General features: G+C 52.8%; 5 protein-coding genes across 5 annotated transcripts; 2 read left to right on the forward strand and 3 right to left on the reverse strand.

Annotated features, from left to right (window-relative positions):
• Positions 1-1,942: 1,942 nt before the first annotated feature.
• Positions 1,943-3,169, forward strand: BKA58DRAFT_402807 (uncharacterized protein; the record flags this gene model as incomplete). Its single annotated transcript, XM_046171747.1, has 2 exons — positions 1,943-2,649; positions 2,707-3,169. 2 exons carry the CDS (start codon positions 1,943-1,945, stop codon positions 3,167-3,169), a joined length of 1,170 nt encoding a protein of 389 aa, XP_046024335.1.
• Positions 3,170-3,974: 805 nt separating this feature from the next.
• Positions 3,975-6,023, reverse strand: BKA58DRAFT_195004 (Polyol:NADP oxidoreductase). The gene has a single exon (XM_046165690.1). It carries the CDS (start codon positions 5,941-5,943, stop codon positions 4,246-4,248), a length of 1,698 nt encoding a protein of 565 aa, XP_046024336.1. The 5' UTR covers positions 5,944-6,023; the 3' UTR covers positions 3,975-4,245.
• Positions 6,024-7,947: 1,924 nt separating this feature from the next.
• BKA58DRAFT_317278 (peptidase S8/S53 domain-containing protein) lies at positions 7,948-9,902 on the reverse strand (the record flags this gene model as incomplete). Its single annotated transcript, XM_046167616.1, has 5 exons — positions 7,948-8,469; positions 8,530-8,853; positions 8,905-9,551; positions 9,603-9,725; positions 9,776-9,902. The coding sequence occupies 5 exons, from the start codon at positions 9,900-9,902 to the stop codon at positions 7,948-7,950; spliced, it is 1,743 nt and encodes a 580-aa protein (XP_046024337.1).
• Positions 9,903-11,144: 1,242 nt separating this feature from the next.
• Positions 11,145-12,598, reverse strand: BKA58DRAFT_340669 (P-loop containing nucleoside triphosphate hydrolase protein). The gene is made up of 2 exons (XM_046168331.1): positions 12,044-12,598; positions 11,145-11,992 (listed from the first exon to the last, which is right to left on the reverse strand). The coding sequence occupies exons 1-2, from the start codon at positions 12,110-12,112 to the stop codon at positions 11,282-11,284; spliced, it is 780 nt and encodes a 259-aa protein (XP_046024338.1). The 5' UTR covers positions 12,113-12,598; the 3' UTR covers positions 11,145-11,281.
• A 47-nt stretch (positions 12,599-12,645) lies between these two features.
• On the forward strand, positions 12,646-15,668 carry BKA58DRAFT_340671 (uncharacterized protein). Its single transcript, XM_046168332.1, has 2 exons — positions 12,646-13,089; positions 13,189-15,668. The coding sequence occupies exons 1-2, from the start codon at positions 13,077-13,079 to the stop codon at positions 15,453-15,455; spliced, it is 2,280 nt and encodes a 759-aa protein (XP_046024339.1). The 5' UTR covers positions 12,646-13,076; the 3' UTR covers positions 15,456-15,668.
• Positions 15,669-15,675: the final 7 nt, after the last annotated feature.

Genomic DNA, 15,675 nt, shown 5'->3' on the forward strand with positions numbered 1-15,675 from the left:
GGATCTGGCATCTAGCGGCGATGCCGGAGCCTACCGCTCAGATCACATCTGGGCATCTCTGGTGGTGCATACGGCCATTCAGGGTCTGGTCAGTCGTGGACTCACATGTACACTGAAGTCATATGCCACGATGGTCTTGAGTCGAAGCGCGAAGGAACAATCACTGTGCGACGTCTGTCGAGTATAAAAGGCGGGTGTTCAGTACAGTATCCTACTTCTCACAGTACATTCCTACTCAAGCATCCATATCAAACTAACAACAACCAAGGCTTCCCGAGATCTTCGTCCAACGATTCAGCCCGCAACAACTGAGCCAGTCACCATGAGCAACAACGCTGAAGTCAGGGCTCCCGGCTATGATGAGGACGCGAAGTCGAAGATAGCCCTTACGGAAACCCTTCTTGGGACCCAGGCTTCGATCAAGGCTCGCCCGAACACAACAGCGCCGGCAGTGAGATGAGGAAGCAAATCAGAGCAGACGTACTCGTACCGAGTCGCGAACAGGGCAGTTTGGGTTCCCGCGACAAAGTTTAGTTGAGCCTGCCTGTTGTTAAGATTGAGGTGCACAAAAAGCCTCTGTGGGAGAAGGCGTTCATCGATTAGCTTAAGGAAGAAACTTTCTGCAGGATTGCAGTGAGGGACTACAAGAGATTCACGGTAGTGTTCCGATGGGCGAAGTGCGGACCGGGATGGTGTGGCCTGATGGTGAGGATTACAAGAGAATGCCCACATGGGGTGGTGTTGTGGCTGGATCAGAAGCCACGGGGTGGAGCAAAGACGGAGAGGGCTGGAAGGACGGAAGGAGTCCCTTTCAGTTGTATTACAATGGAGAGCACCATGGGAGGTTTCACTACTTTGACAACGAGTAGGGCGTTGTGATGAGAGAGGAGTTCGCGGTTGAGGAGGGTGAGAAGTTTAAGCCAGTTGTTTGGGTCAATGGATATACGATGTGATGGGATGTCTTTGGGATATATGGCACGGCTAGTTATGGTGGCATCTAGATGATGTGCAATACCTCTGCTAGACGATAGAAACGACATTTCATTGGGTCTACTTCAGGTTATACATTACGGGACCAAGACACGCACCATGCATGTGCTCTACAGATGCGACAAATTCATAACAGCTTCTGTCGTCTACGTGGAGAGATACAAGAAACAAAATGAACCAACTGAGTGGCCTGCCTATCCAAGGGTTGCTATTGATAAGTGTAGCATCTCTAGCCTGTCATCTTTCCCATGACCAAATCTCGATCTAGATGAGCCATTGTCGCGGTTTTTGGAAGTTCCCAATTATGATCCTATGGGTACTTGTCGCGCAATCTGGCTATTGAGTTAAGAGTTGAACCATCTGGATGAGTGGCGGGGATGAGTAGAAGTCCAGGGTCGTTCATTGGAAGCTCGCTCAAACTTCGTGATCGTAACCTTAGAAGTCTTGATCACAGGTCGTAAGCACACTTTATCCGTGGTCGGCTCACTGAATTGGTGTCGGACCATTGTGAAGCGAATTAGCTTTATTCCAGTCCTTCACTACGCATGAAGTTCAGATCTGCTCCGATAGTACTTTGTTGCATCACAGTGTAACCTTCCGGATTTGTGTTGCCTATGTTCGGCATGCACAACCTACAAAACTTAGTGCGCTCAGGATGTTGAACTCACATTGCATTAAAAATCGAGTGATGAGGAGTGCAGTAGATCAGGCGGAAGAGAGAATTATAGGAGGAAACAGAGTGGCTTACGATGATCGAAATGACGAGGCTCAGCCGCAATGTGGCTTAGGGGGAAGTTCTCATTGGTGTGCTCGCATGCTTGACCGGTCAAGAACACAGACTCTTCATAGGCGGCAGTGCAGAGCCTTGCTGACTGCGATAATATAAATGAGCCTTTCCTCGCAGAATTAGGGTACTGTGCAAAGAGTTCTAACATTGACCTAATCTTCCAGTATGCCAGCATCCACTGATCCGCTTGACGAAGATATCCGGGACCCGGTTACGGTCCAGGCCAGAGTGGCAATCGTGCAGGATTTGTGGCCAGGTCGAGTAACGCTGGCATCGAAGGAACTTCAGCTCGTATGGGGTGCATACTTTGAACATTACACTCGCAGTTGTGAAACAGTCTTCTCAGAACAATACTTCCGCAAAATCGTGATAAAGCACGGAGACATTTTACAATTCATACACCTGCTAGAAGGAACAGCTGACAGAGGAAAGATCAGAAAACTACCTCAGGATAAGACGAAGGGGTCAGAGGTAGTAAGGAAGATATTTTCAGCAAGGAGATATCAGATTTTGGATTATGACGAACCAATGGACGGTTTGATCAATTTGGGTGCTCGTATCCTCACAATGTCCGTGGTTGGGCAGACTGCGTCATCCCAAAAGTTACGTTCGACGTGTATCTTACCTTGGAATACAGGCTCGCTCCAGAGCGCAGTGCACAGCTATTTCAACCAACCACCAGACATACCACTCGAGGCCAAGGATGAATTCATCGGAGTGGGTCTGACCTTTTACAATATTGAGCGAGTGGCGGGGATCAAGATAATACCAACGGATAACTTGCTCGATCATTTGCTTCTTGTCGAGGAAGATAGAAAGCTGTGTGTATTCCACCATGCATCGTTTCTAAAACGAATGCTAGCTACTCAAAGGTACGTGACTTGATAGTCGAAGCAAAGAGTAGCAACGCTGACTCTGTACCCACGTAGTCCACTCTTTCCAGATGGTCTCATACACGAGACCCTAAATACACTCGCCATTCTGCTGCCAGAGCCGGATCGCAGTACGAAGCGTTGGATGTTGCATTTCTGCCGAGCGCACGCGCGGATAACAGTGGATTCCGAACTGGCAAAATGCGGCCACTTTCCAATCAGGCATCCGTCCAGACGCTATGAGCAACTCCGGTTCTGGCGCGATCGACTAATCGTGCTGGAGGAAGTGGTGGAGGATGCCATGCCACCATCCAGTCAACTGCTGTCCAGCCTGCAAAAGTCCAATCAGCAATTATCCAACTCACTACTCAAGGCGATGAACAGTAAAAGTGATCGGTGGATCAATTCATGGTTTGCGATTGTGGCGATAGCAGTTACTCTCTTCTTCGGGCTGGTACAGAGCATAGAGGGCGCCATGCAGCTATACAAAGCGTACCATCCAGAAGAGGAGTCGTCATAACGCCGATCTTCCTGGGTCTCGAAGAGGCGCTGAATACGAGAGGGGGAACTCGTGTGATGGGGTTGTAGGCTACCACCAATATTCTCGCGGACCATACATCCCAATAAACCGTTATCTCGTATTCCAATCCTGAAGTGGCGCAAACTCGGCAAGCCGAAGGAAACTGTACGCGACAAGAACTGGCGCGTAGAAAACACGAGTGGCGCAGTGGGACCTCTACATTAGCGGTACTGCGGCTAGATTAGCGCCGTCAACACAGGGTCCAAAAATCCCGGCTCGCAATCTCAGCCCATTTTCTGCAGCATGCAGCAAGTCCCTTACTGCTACGCGAACTCCACCACTCCACCCCAAGCTCGCTGCAGTTGCCCCGCAAGAGGCGAATACATCGTCATCTGTGTAATCATAGTGGATACAGGCGACCAGCTTTGTCGCGGCGAACTTGATCTTCTAGGGAAGGTACGAGAGCTGCAAGAGTCGATTGATAGACCGGAGAAAATGTTGTTGAGGAAAGGACGATGGGTAGCGTGGAGATAAGGATGCAGCCGCCTGCAGCAAGCACATTTGCGGTGTCCAGCGCCGATTAGGATACCACGGTCATGGTGACGTCATTGGGTCTCCGCGGCTTCCTTCGCGTGAGGAAGATCTTTGGTTGAAGGTGGAAAGATGGGGAATGATAGCTGGCAGGCCGGTGAGCATGGCAGACACCGCTTTTTCGTGAGTGTGTTTGTTGTGGGTCAGTGTGATGTTCGCCTGAAGCTCAGAGAAAATGGACTTTGAGAAATGTTTTCAGGCACTCGACAAATGGCCTTTTCATTCTTGGATGATGTAGAAGTGAGTTCCTGAGATACAATTCACGCACGACAAGACGGTAGTTTAAACGATCAAAGGCTGTAATTAAAATGCTATACAAAAACGCTCACTATAACACTTTCTTTTTGGGAAACGCCAGTAGAAAACCCATCTATCATCTATATGCTTCGCGTGCAACAATGCCAAAAAGTAAAGACTTGAAGCCTAGTTGAAAGCGACACAAAACGTTTGCCGCCCTGGGGGTATCTCTTTCTTTAAACGCACATTTAAGCGTACTTCTCAATCATAGCGAGAGCACCTTCGCGCTCGAGGCCCTCCAATGCGGCCTTGAGTTCAGAAACGAAGCGCTTGTCGTCACGGAGATCGTTACCGAAGAGGGTCTTGATCTCGAGTTGGGCCATGGGACCCTGGGCAGCGTAGGACTGGAGCTCCTCGACCATGGGGTCGTCGACGGTGAAGGCCTTGCCGGCATCGTCAATGCCGCTGTTGTAGCGGAACCAAGCGGCGGCTACGAGAGTGAGGCGGCGGAGAGGTCCGTTGGCAACGATTTGCTCGGCGATGCTGGGCATGATGAACTGGGGGATCTTGCCGGAACCACCAAGGCAGATACGGGGAAGCTCGTCCTTGAGGGTGGGGTTGGAGAAACGGCCCAGGAGGGTGTTGATGTAGTCATCGACGCTGACACCAGGGATCTGGGGAAGGAGCGGCTTGACTTCCTGGTTCATCATGTTGATGACGAACTGGCGGTAGACGGGGTGGCCGATGACTTCGTGGATGTAGGTGAAGCCAGCGAGCTGACCGGCGTATCCCATGGCAGAGTGGCTGCCGTTAAGGAGGCGGAGCTTGATCATCTCGTACTCCTCGACCTTGTGCACGTCGGGAACGATCTGGACACCAGCCTTCTCGAAAGGTGGGCGGCCATCGACGAACTTGTCCTCGAGAACCCATTGGTGGAAGGGCTCGGTGACAACGGGCCAGGCATCCTCAACACCGAAGTTCTCGGCTAGGCTGACCTTGTCCTCGTCGTTGGTACGGGGGGTGATACGGTCGACCATGGAGTTGGGGAAGGCACCGTTGTTGGCGATCCAGTCGGCGACCTCAGGGTTCTGGTGGCGGGCGAAAGAGACCAACATGTTGCGGCTGATGTCACCGTTCTTCTGCATGTTGTCGCAGGAGAGAACGGTGAAGGGTCGGAGACCAGCGGCGTGGCGCCTCTCCATGGCAGCGTAGAGGTAACCGAAAACAGTGCGGGGTGGCTGCTCACCAGCCAAGTCGGCGGCAACATCTGGGTGGTCGGTTTGGAGCTGGTGGGTGTTCTCGTTCATGTAGTAACCGCTTTCGGTGACAGTCAAGGAAACGATGTGAGTGTCGGGGTGAGCCATCTTGGCGATGACAGCCTCAGCGCTGTCGGGGGCGAAGAGGTAGTCGGTGATGGAACCGCAAACGCGGGCAGTGGTACCCTCAGCGGCACGCTCGATGATGGTGTAGAGGTTGTCTTGGGGCTTCAGAGCATCTCGCATGGGAGCAGCGAATGGCTGAAGGTCAACACCGCAGATGGACCAGTCCTTTACGGCAAATTGCTCAAGAAGAGTGTCGACGTAGGCTGCGAGATGGGCTCTGTGGAACCCACCGACACCAACGTGGACAATGCCTTGCTTGACACCCTCACGCTGGTAAGTGGGTACAGCGACATTCTGGAGTTGGGGGAGGTTCTTGCTGCTAAGCTTGAGGGGAGCTGCAGGTGTTTGGCGCTGCGATGTGGTGGTGCCAGCGGCAAACTTCTCCTCCTTTCGTTGGGAGAATGTCCTGGGAGGGGCGTTGTAAACATTGTTGTTCTCAGGTGTCCGGCGGACAGCCTCAGAGCTCTGGAACCTGACGGCAGCAGGGCGGGAGGGCCTAGTGGATTGGAAAACAGCGCGGGCGCGGGCGGCGCGCAGCAGGTTCCTGGGGACTTGAGGAGGCATGGTAGAATAATGTGAGATTGGAATGAGAATACTGGAATACGTGGATGAGAGCAGTGGGAGATACGGTGCTCTAGTATTTATAAAGCATCAGCCCAATCCTTTTTGTGGGCACATGCGTAGAACCTTGAGCATGGTGCCAAAAAAAGTCGGATTAGGGCCCCTATTTTTTCGGAGGGTCTAGACATGGTGGATTACACAGTATGAGTCGGGACTCGCAAGCTGATAGCCTGTGCTTTGGAAAACGTGGGTTGGCAAAAGGAGGCTGCGGCTTGCATTGTGTTGTGTACGTCGCGGCCTGGTGGTGCGTGCCAAAACGCCCCAACTGAGCCGCAACACCTGGGCAACTTCACGACACACCTCGAATAGATTCAAACTTTTTGCCCTGACGCGTCTCTACACACGACCCAGTTTTTAGACTGGACAGGGGTTTCAGACTTTGCGCTCCCGCTTCCGCTCGCAGATGGGGGAGCCACAATTGCGCCGTAGTGCCTGTTGGCAGGCGATTTTGTGCGAGGTGCACAACTATTGCGTGCTAGGTGAAGGATGTTCAAGTGACTACTGAAAAGGCTGTGGCTTGCGTCCACCAGAACCTCACCGCCGCCGGCTTGCGTGGGGGTGCGGTCCGCCAGGAACACCGACGCTTGGAAGCATGTCGGCTGCGTCGCCGACGCAAGGCTTGCATCTTGCATCGACCAGACCGCGTCTTCATCGACCTTGGCAATAATGCAACAACCCCCAACGTACATCGTCGTGGCGACTACAACCCGCGCGCATGGCCTCCGCTGTCAGGCTGGCTATCTATGCACCTGGGGTAGCGGGTCGAGGTTCGGGGCTTGGGGTTATCCCGACGCCCATGCGAATTAGACATGTCGAGACCGCCATCGTATCCGTGTTGAGACGATGCCCTCCGCCTCGCCTCCTCGTTTCCAGATTCTTCGATTCTGGATCCCCCATGACTCGTTCACCGACTTGTCCTTCTGCGAGGATCCTGTCCAACGGCCACCAAAAGGATCTGCGGCCTGCAGCTGAGCCTCATGCATGCTGTTGCACGGCACATCATCCCCGCCATAGCTCTGCGTTGCAGCTATCAGATCGTCCTTAGCCTAAGCCCTAAGCATACCGACCGCCCAACGGAACTTTCTTAGCTTTTCCGCGCTACCTGTACCGCGTCAGTAGCGTCTCAACTGCCACCGGTAGTACTGTTTTCGCACAATCCGAGAGACGACCAACTGTGGGCGTGGGGATGCGACCTTGCGACGCGGTCCTAATCTCCACCGGAAATCGCAACATCACTAACAAGCCCGAAGATAAGCCTCGCAGCGACCCACGTCCACGGTCCGGGCTGTCATGGATATTGCGAGGTTCCACAAGCCGCATGTCCTAGAAGGAAGGCAGTAGCGACCTTGGACCTTCTTCCCGGGCAGCCACCATGGAGACCAGCTGGTCCATGCCATGGGGGTAGTCCGGAGAATACCTCTCTCGGCAGAAGAGTTCGATGCGAGCTTAGCGGCCCGGCTAGACCCCAGCTCAGCAATGTACTCATTTGCTTTTCGCCAGGTCATGGCCGCTCGAGACGGTCACCTGGGCATGGTATCAGCGCAAAAGGGCCTGTTCGCGAATCATACGACGGGGATATTGAAACGTGGGCGTTAGTCCGTGGAGGATGCCGCATGTTCTCATGACAACATCTCGATATGTGCACACTGCGTGTTACGGTTTTTGCTTTGTTAAGTTTTGGAGGTTCGTTGGGTGAAAGTTAATCAACCCCACGAGTACGCGTATCGTGATCGAACGATCTTGGCGACGCTATTGAAGAACGCGCAAGCCTCTACCGAGTCGGACTCAAAGAGATGGAACGGACGGAAAGGGGGATGCCAAACGTTTGTTTCTAATTGTTGCTCTCTATGCGGGTCACTACACGATGCCGAAGAAGGCATCGTACTGCTAAACAAGATCATGCAATTCTAGCTCGGCATCTTCCACCAAATTCACCGAAATGCCATCTCATGGAAGTGCCAAGAACACTTCTCGCATCTTATCATACCGCGGAGTCCCGAGTCCCGTAGCCGGATCCCATCCCGGACTCGCTGGAAAGCCATTCGTACCGCATCCCGGGTTACTGCCCTCAACAATGTCATTGAACATCTCCGGATACTTGTATATGATCGGGTTCAGAAAGCCAACAGGTCCTTTCCCCGCCTTCAGTCGCTCTTCATTGAGCAGATTGACGATGCTGGCAAAGATCGGTGCTGAAGCCGACGTACCACTTTGAGGTCTCGTAGTGTTGAGGACTACAACTGGCATGTTGAGGGCGTTGGCTGAGACGTCTGGGTATGCGCGACCGGAGCGGTTATAGACTTCTTGACCGTATACGGGAGCAAAGTTGTCAAGGTAGTTGAGGACAGCGTCGTCCTGGTAGCCTGGGCGGGGAAAGATGTTAGAAAAGCCACCACCAGAAAAATAGATTGCTTTCTCGCCGCCAGCAATGGTACGATTGCACATTCTCGTTCCACCGACCACGGTGACCTGTTGAAGATTAATAAAGCTGCCAAAGGAGATCGACAGGCCGAAAGGATGGGTGCTTACATAGGGGCAGCCGCCAGGCAACATTGGTGAAAAGTGCGCGCCGTTCGCCCATACCAAAGAGCCCTCATCATTCATGCAGACGTCCTTGCCTAGTCCAGATCCAACGCCGGTGTCTCCCGACCCGACAATGACGCTGACGCCTTGCAAGGCTAGCTTCATCCACTCCTGACACTGATGCCTTGCGTGGGACAGAGGAAGTGCGGCCTCATCTATAACGTACGAGAAGGATATGACATTGCTCACGGGCGCACCGCCGCATTGCAGGTCGTCCGTGTTTCCTTCACCCTGCCGATTGTCGCCCGGGGAAGGGCAGTGCGAAGGATCCTGGATGCGTTAGCAGTAGCTGCGTCATGTGGGAGATGGCAAGATACTCACCAAGGCGTCCTGAATCGCGTTGAAACCACCAACAGTCTGCACACCTTCCGAATCGCCAGTTGTGTACAATCTTACCTGTTGAGGATAGATGATGGAGTACGCGGTCTGAACATCCAAAGCAGTCTCAGTTACATCTCGAGCTATTGCCTGAGACAGGTTCCCCGGTTTGCCGCCACCAATGGAGATGAACTCTGGCTCGACATCCAGTGGAACCTGAGGAGAAGTGTAGTTCTTGAAAAATGCCGGAAGGTCCGGGTAATAGAGCGAGTCCTTGAACGCGGCAATACCAAGTTCGTTTCCGGTATTATTGTGGCTGGCAACGGGAACATTGTACATCGCGCGCAAGCAGTGGATGGTAAAAAGAGACAAACAGTCTGAGAGATCGTCGGGTCCACCGAGGGCAGAAGCATTGTCGTAGGCGGCCAGATTCGTTGTCACTGTTGCTGCCCGAGCCACTGGATGCAGGCCGACGAGCTCGGTTGTGGGCGTGATGATATTGACATGCTCACTGACGTGCTGTGGAAGTTCGTAACCATCGGCCCCAATATGGTGTTCGCCAGATTGGTTATCTTGGAACATGTGGTACTCCGTTTGAAGTAGTTTCTCAACCTCACCGACAGTGGCTGAGAACTTGATTCTAGTATTTCCTACGTATCGTCAGTTCTGGTATCTCTCTGGCCGGATAGATAATGACATACCAGCCGAGAGCTTGATGCGACTCTTCTCGATACCAGCTGCATGGACCCAGTCGAGAGTGGTGTTGATCGTCACTGGTAGAGGTGCAAACTTTTTGTTGACTTGCTCGGCGGTCCAGTGCTTTCCTTTCCGGCGTGTAAGTATATCGCATGTGATGAGTACAAGTCTATCTCACCGAAGTTGGGTGAGGTTGGGTCAGAGATATCCTGGACAAAGCGGGCGCCATGCTCCAAGTTCTGCTGCTTCAGCTCGATCCGCACCGCTAGTAGTACGTCATTCGGTGCACGTGAAATTCTTTGCATTCCTATCGGGTCTGCATCTCGCTTCTCGTGGACGACATACGAGCCAGTTGGGTAAGAGACAGCGATGGTGCTGAGAACAAGTAAGATCAAGACTAAGAAGCGCATAGTCGTTGAGATATATTGGGAATTTCCCATGGTTGGTGTTTAGTCGTGTAGATCTGGGTAAGTTTGTGTGTAGGTTGGAAGAAGCAATGAAGGAGAAGAAGTCATTCAACTTATACACTGCTACAGGTCTTTCTTTCGCGCTGGTCATAAAAACTGTACTTAGATTTGTGGGGTCGACGACCACGGTACTATGGTGGATCATCAGATCCTCCAAGTTTTGCATTGACGATACTCCGCATGCGAGAGCATCTGGTTACATGGGTGGATGTGCAATTCTGGAGTCGTGAGTGGCTCGTCGGGCGATTGGTCATCGCAGTACCAACACTTCACACAAAGAAAAGAGTGAACAGGCCTGCAGACTGCACTAAGATAATACGAGCAAGATAGAGAATTTGGTGGTAATGTAGGCTCCATCATGTTCGGTTTTTCCGTTGATTGAGGTGCCGGGTTTATTATTAGAGCCACCGGCGAAACACCTGGAAACTCTGAAGGAGAAAGATCACAGTGCTCAGAACCGAATGGCTTCGACTGGATTGGATATCATGGTAAGGCTTGCGAACCAACATCAGGCATTTTGTGCTCTCTCGACCGATGACAATGAGTCGCAGCCAATATAATTTAAACCTGAGTAGACCTCTACCACTGATATTTAATCCACCTTGATCATTTGATACAGACGTTTTGATTCGAACACGTGCACGCTGTGCAGATTTCTGTCGCTACTTGGCGACTACATCCTCTTCCCTCGGTATGTAAGCGTACTCCACGGTGGAGCAGGAGCCGTCACGAGACATTGAATTGTTTTGATGGCGATGAGTGGTAATGCTCAACATACTCATGTTGACCTCTCGGGTATGTATGGATTTGTGTTCCGGACATGTGAAATGGCTGCAGACCACCTGGGGTCTTCGTGTATCTGGTGGTTAGGGCCCACAAAATACGCGTACAGTACGGTCGTGGTAACAGCGCCTGTAAAGGCGATATTACCGCTTTGTTCGCGAGGTCTGATTGCTGCACACCGGAGAATGATCCGGTTAGGCTGACTCCAGGAAGTAGGGTGTGACGACAGTGGAGTGTCGCCAAGTTGGGCGACTCCCATTTCTGGGGGAAGGAACGAGGAGGACGGTCGAGATCTCTGGCCGAGGCAACGGGCCCGCTGAAGCGATGATATATTCATTACAATAACGCTATGTACGAGCTGACCACTGCTCTGTTGACGCCAAACAATGTATGCCAACACGATGGTCTGAGCCCAAATCAATATATACCGAAGTTTAGCAGCAACCTCCCCAACCCTGTTGCTTGCCCTTTTTACTCGCATCATTCAAGTTGACGCCTGCCCTATTCGCCCCGCCTCCCGGCCCCTTGACTCCACTCCTTCGATCGTTCAAGTCGTATCTGCCAGCTTCTATGTTTTGGTATATTCTCTCTGCGACTTCCAAGAAGGCTCGTTCCACGCCCTCTCCGCTCTTGGCGCTCGTCTCGACGTACTGCATGACGCCATTTGCTTTACACCACTCCTCGGCCTCTTCCTTTGTGACCTGTCGCTTGTTCGCGGCTTCCGAGTCGGTTACGGTAGATGACCCCGCGAGATCGGACTTGTTGCCCACGAGCACCACCACGATGCCTTCCTCGGCGATTTGCCGCAAGTCGTGCAGCCATGACGTGGCGGAAAGGAAGGTGTTTTTGCGCGATATATCGAATACTAGCAGCGCGCCCGATGCGCCCCGGAAGTAACTTCTTGTGATGCTCTTGTACGTCTCCTGGCCTGCTGTATCCCATAGCGAAAGCTTCATGTGCTTCTGCTCCTGCTTTTGTTTCGACGGCGATACGGGCGCTTGCGCTTGTGAGGATTTGGAGGGGTTGTTGATGCTCAGGGAATGCGACGCTGGTGGGCCGACAGGAACGATGCGCGATCCGAACTCTACGCCGATAGTTACGTCGTGGTGTGGTGAGAAGCGGCCTTCGCAGAGGCGGACTGTAAGCTATGAGGAGTTAGCATGGAGGCCCTGGGTAACGGGGATGGTGTCGCATACACTTGATTTACCACATCCTGAATCGCCCAACGATACGATCTTCGCTATGTAGTCCCACGGCTGCGCCATGATGATTTGTGACGCCGTGTGGCTGGTGTAGCAGTCGACCTCAGGTGCAGGCTTATGGGGTGGTTCACAGCAGATCCAATAGACGTGTTCGAACAGTAATTATTATTCAGGATGTATGTAGTGCAAAGTAATTCACAAGTTAAAGCCTTGGTTGAGTTTGACAGGAAGCCAGTTGGACGATAGTGAGTGAGTGAGATAGGTCAGGGTCCCGGCCATGCGGTCATAGCTCGGCAGCTGCTTGAGCCGCAGTCGAAATCGAAGGATGCGTCCCATGGCAAATATCAAAAGCATGTCACACTTTACTTTGCGCAAGCTTCGAATATATGCCATCTTGCTTTTCTCTGTAGCTTTGATTGATTGCCACTACGAAACATGAGCGTGACAAACATGAGGTCGGGTTGCCTTGACTCGAACAACCACTACAAGGAGAAATTTGCTGTCAAAGGAGCACGACTAGAAGAGGATAAATTTGTCTCAAGACCCGTAGAGACAATTTTACCGAATGCTTTGCATGTGAGGTGGAGCATTGATGGGGGCTAGGGAATAGCGCGTGCCTTGCATGTTCACGAGGTACGTGAGCCCGACAATCGATAACCCGACGCGCTCGCTTGGCATGATGATGAGATGAGCAAGCATCACTCCAGCGCACCCGGCCAACCACTCAACCCACCACCTAGGCGGGCTAGAGCTTCCTGCTGTCCTATTGCTACCACCCTACCACCCCCATCTCTACCATCTCCAGCTGGACACTGCGCACTCTGCCGGCCTCCAGCTGCATGTCTCTTAGGCTGCGTCATCCGCGGCTGCCTCTTGTACTCCGGTACCCTTGCGCTCGACCGCCTCACGACCGCTGACCTCGCACCTGAGCCACCTTCGCTTCGGGACTTTCCTCGCGATAGATATACCTGGCCGCCATCGCCGAGCTCAATAGGCATATAGACATCTATCGCGCACTTTATCTATCATGTTCTCTGAATGTAAGTGGACCTGGTGCCTTATCGGGTACATGTGATAGATCCGCCGCCTGTGTCTTGGGTTGCTTGTGGACTCGCGTGACTGACGTGCGTGCTCCCCAGATGCATCCAAGTTCCTCTCCCAGTCTCAGTCACGGCTGTCACTGGGTCAGCCCGAGCCGAATTCAAACCGCAACGCCCCCGACAGGCAGCGCCCGTCCTCGCGCGCGTCCCAAGCTTACCTCCAGCGTCGCAACATGCCCAACCCATACAACTCGCAGGCTATGAGCCGCTTTGCCTTCGCTTCACGAACATCCAACGCGCCCGCGCCACTATTCTACTCCGCCACCGATGACTTTCGCGAGGAGGACGACCATGCCGAGCACGACAGAGACCTAGCAGACCATTACGCGCTTCAACGCTCGCGGCGGCAGTTTGGCGCAAGCAATCTATCCGAGTCATCGGAGGTCGATGATGAACATGGCCAACGATCCGATCATACAATAGGTGCGGACAGGGACGAGAATGAGGCCCCCGGATATGGTCTGGGGAGAGGGATTAAGAGCTCCTGGAAGGGCGACAAGCCAGTTCGTGGAAGATCGACCGTTATCAACAACCCAGAAGACGAGGAAAGAGAGTCAAGTGTACCGCTCTCTGAGACTACAGACCGCAGCAGCAGGGGGAGAGGCCACCTCGTAGATGTGGAGCTTGATTCCACAGATCGGGGGAGTATAGAAGAGTTGGACCGAGACGAGCTCCTGGGTCACCAGGACGAACCACCGCCACCGTTCCAACAGTTTCGCAATATGCCTAGGCCGAAACGCGGTCGCAGCCCACTACGAAGTACTTTACCGATACCACAGGAAACAGACGAAGACACTCTGCTCGAACACCCACGCCCAATAAGTCCGGATCGCCAGACCGTTCCCGACGACGTACCAGAGAACCCAACATCAGCGCCGCGACACAACTTTTTTTGGGCTGAGCTCTTTATAATTGTGCAGTGTGCCATCTTTGGCACATGGATCATCTCTTTTCTCCAAGAGTCGCCACAGAACAAGAAGAACCCACTGGGCGACACGATATATACTGTCTTGCATTCGTCGTTTCACCTCATTGGTGTGTACTCGCTGGTTTCGGTCATTGTCGGAGTCCTATGGCTATCGCTACTTCGGTCCTTCGCTCGGCCCTTGGTGCAGTTGATGTTACTGGCGGTACCAGTAATTTCGTTTTCCTTCTTTGTATACCCTTTCGCATCAAGCTTCAAAGGGTCATGGCATGGCGATAGCGTACAAGACCGGCTGATGCGCTGGCTTTCGTTTGGGCCCTTGTGCTTCGCTGGTTTCTGGGTGTACACCATCTTCAAGGCACGACATTCTTTAGACAAAGCTACAGGCATGTTGGAGTTCTCGAGTGAGATCCTGAGAGCGCAATTCCCACTGCTACTCGTGGGTATTGCAACACTAGCTGCTGTGATACTCTGGTCGTGGATATGGATCCTCATGTTCACACGTCTATTCCTTGGCGGCCATTTTGCTAGTAACAAGTCCCGATGGATCATCGATGCTAGTACGTGGTGGCTTGGTGTTGCATTCTTTCTGGATTTTTTCTGGGGGTTGGCGGTCATTGCGGGTGTACAACGCGCCACAACAGCAGCCACGGTATCTCAATGGTACTTCCACCGCAACAGCGTGCCTGCACCCGCGGCTAGAACGGTGGTCCAAGCCTCCCTCAGTCACGCGACCTACACCATGGCCGGCACGATCTGTTTGTCAACACTGATCTCACTCATGGTCCGCCTTCCCCTCATCGTACTTCCAAGGCGACTGGCGGGTATGATTGGCATGTGCGCATATTCAGTCGTGCCGACGCCCATCGCTGCGTTAACGAACCCGCTTACCTTGACCTACGCTTCCATCCACGGTGTGCCTCTTAATCAAGCTGCGCGCGGCCTGTCACAGATGAACTTCATTTCCGCTGCTTCGCCAACCACAACTCTTGGCCCGTCCTCGTTCAAAGACCACGGACGACCATCGATACAGTCATATCGTCTGGCGAAGTTGCTTCTCCACGCCATTCGCTGGGTTATAACATTATCTCTCGGGTTTGGCGGCTGGGTCTCGACTGCACGCATGCTCCAAGTCGGCGGTACTGTACCATACAAGGGCAGTCTTTATGCATACGTCGTTGGTCTTATCAGCGCGGCCATCGGCTGGGGTGCCCTAGGTGCAATGGAGGGAGTTCTCGGAGGTATCCTGGACGCAGTGCTTGTATGTTGGGGAAGCGAAGTTGGAACAGACGGGCAAGGAGAGGCTCGGTACTGTGTTGATGCTGGGCGGCTATTCGGAAATGAAGTCACGGGGCAAGGTCGGGGAAGATACGAAGTCTAGAGCATGGTTTTGTTTGCATCATCGGCGTTCAGCACCAGAAGAATCTGGATAACAGAAGCGGTTTTGGCGCTTGGGTATACCTATCGTTTATCTTTCTCAAATCGCTTTTGCTGTCAGCAATAGCACTCGTATAGTTTTGTTCAACTGAGATTCTTGTGCATGTTGCCTGACCACGATCAAGTGATGACCTTTCAATGCGTTTGGAGCTGCGGGAAGACGT

This window comes from Alternaria rosae (genome assembly GCF_020736505.1).
Source record: "Alternaria rosae strain MPI-PUGE-AT-0040 chromosome Unknown BKA58scaffold_6, whole genome shotgun sequence".
Taxonomy (NCBI): Eukaryota; Fungi; Ascomycota; class Dothideomycetes; order Pleosporales; family Pleosporaceae; genus Alternaria; species Alternaria rosae.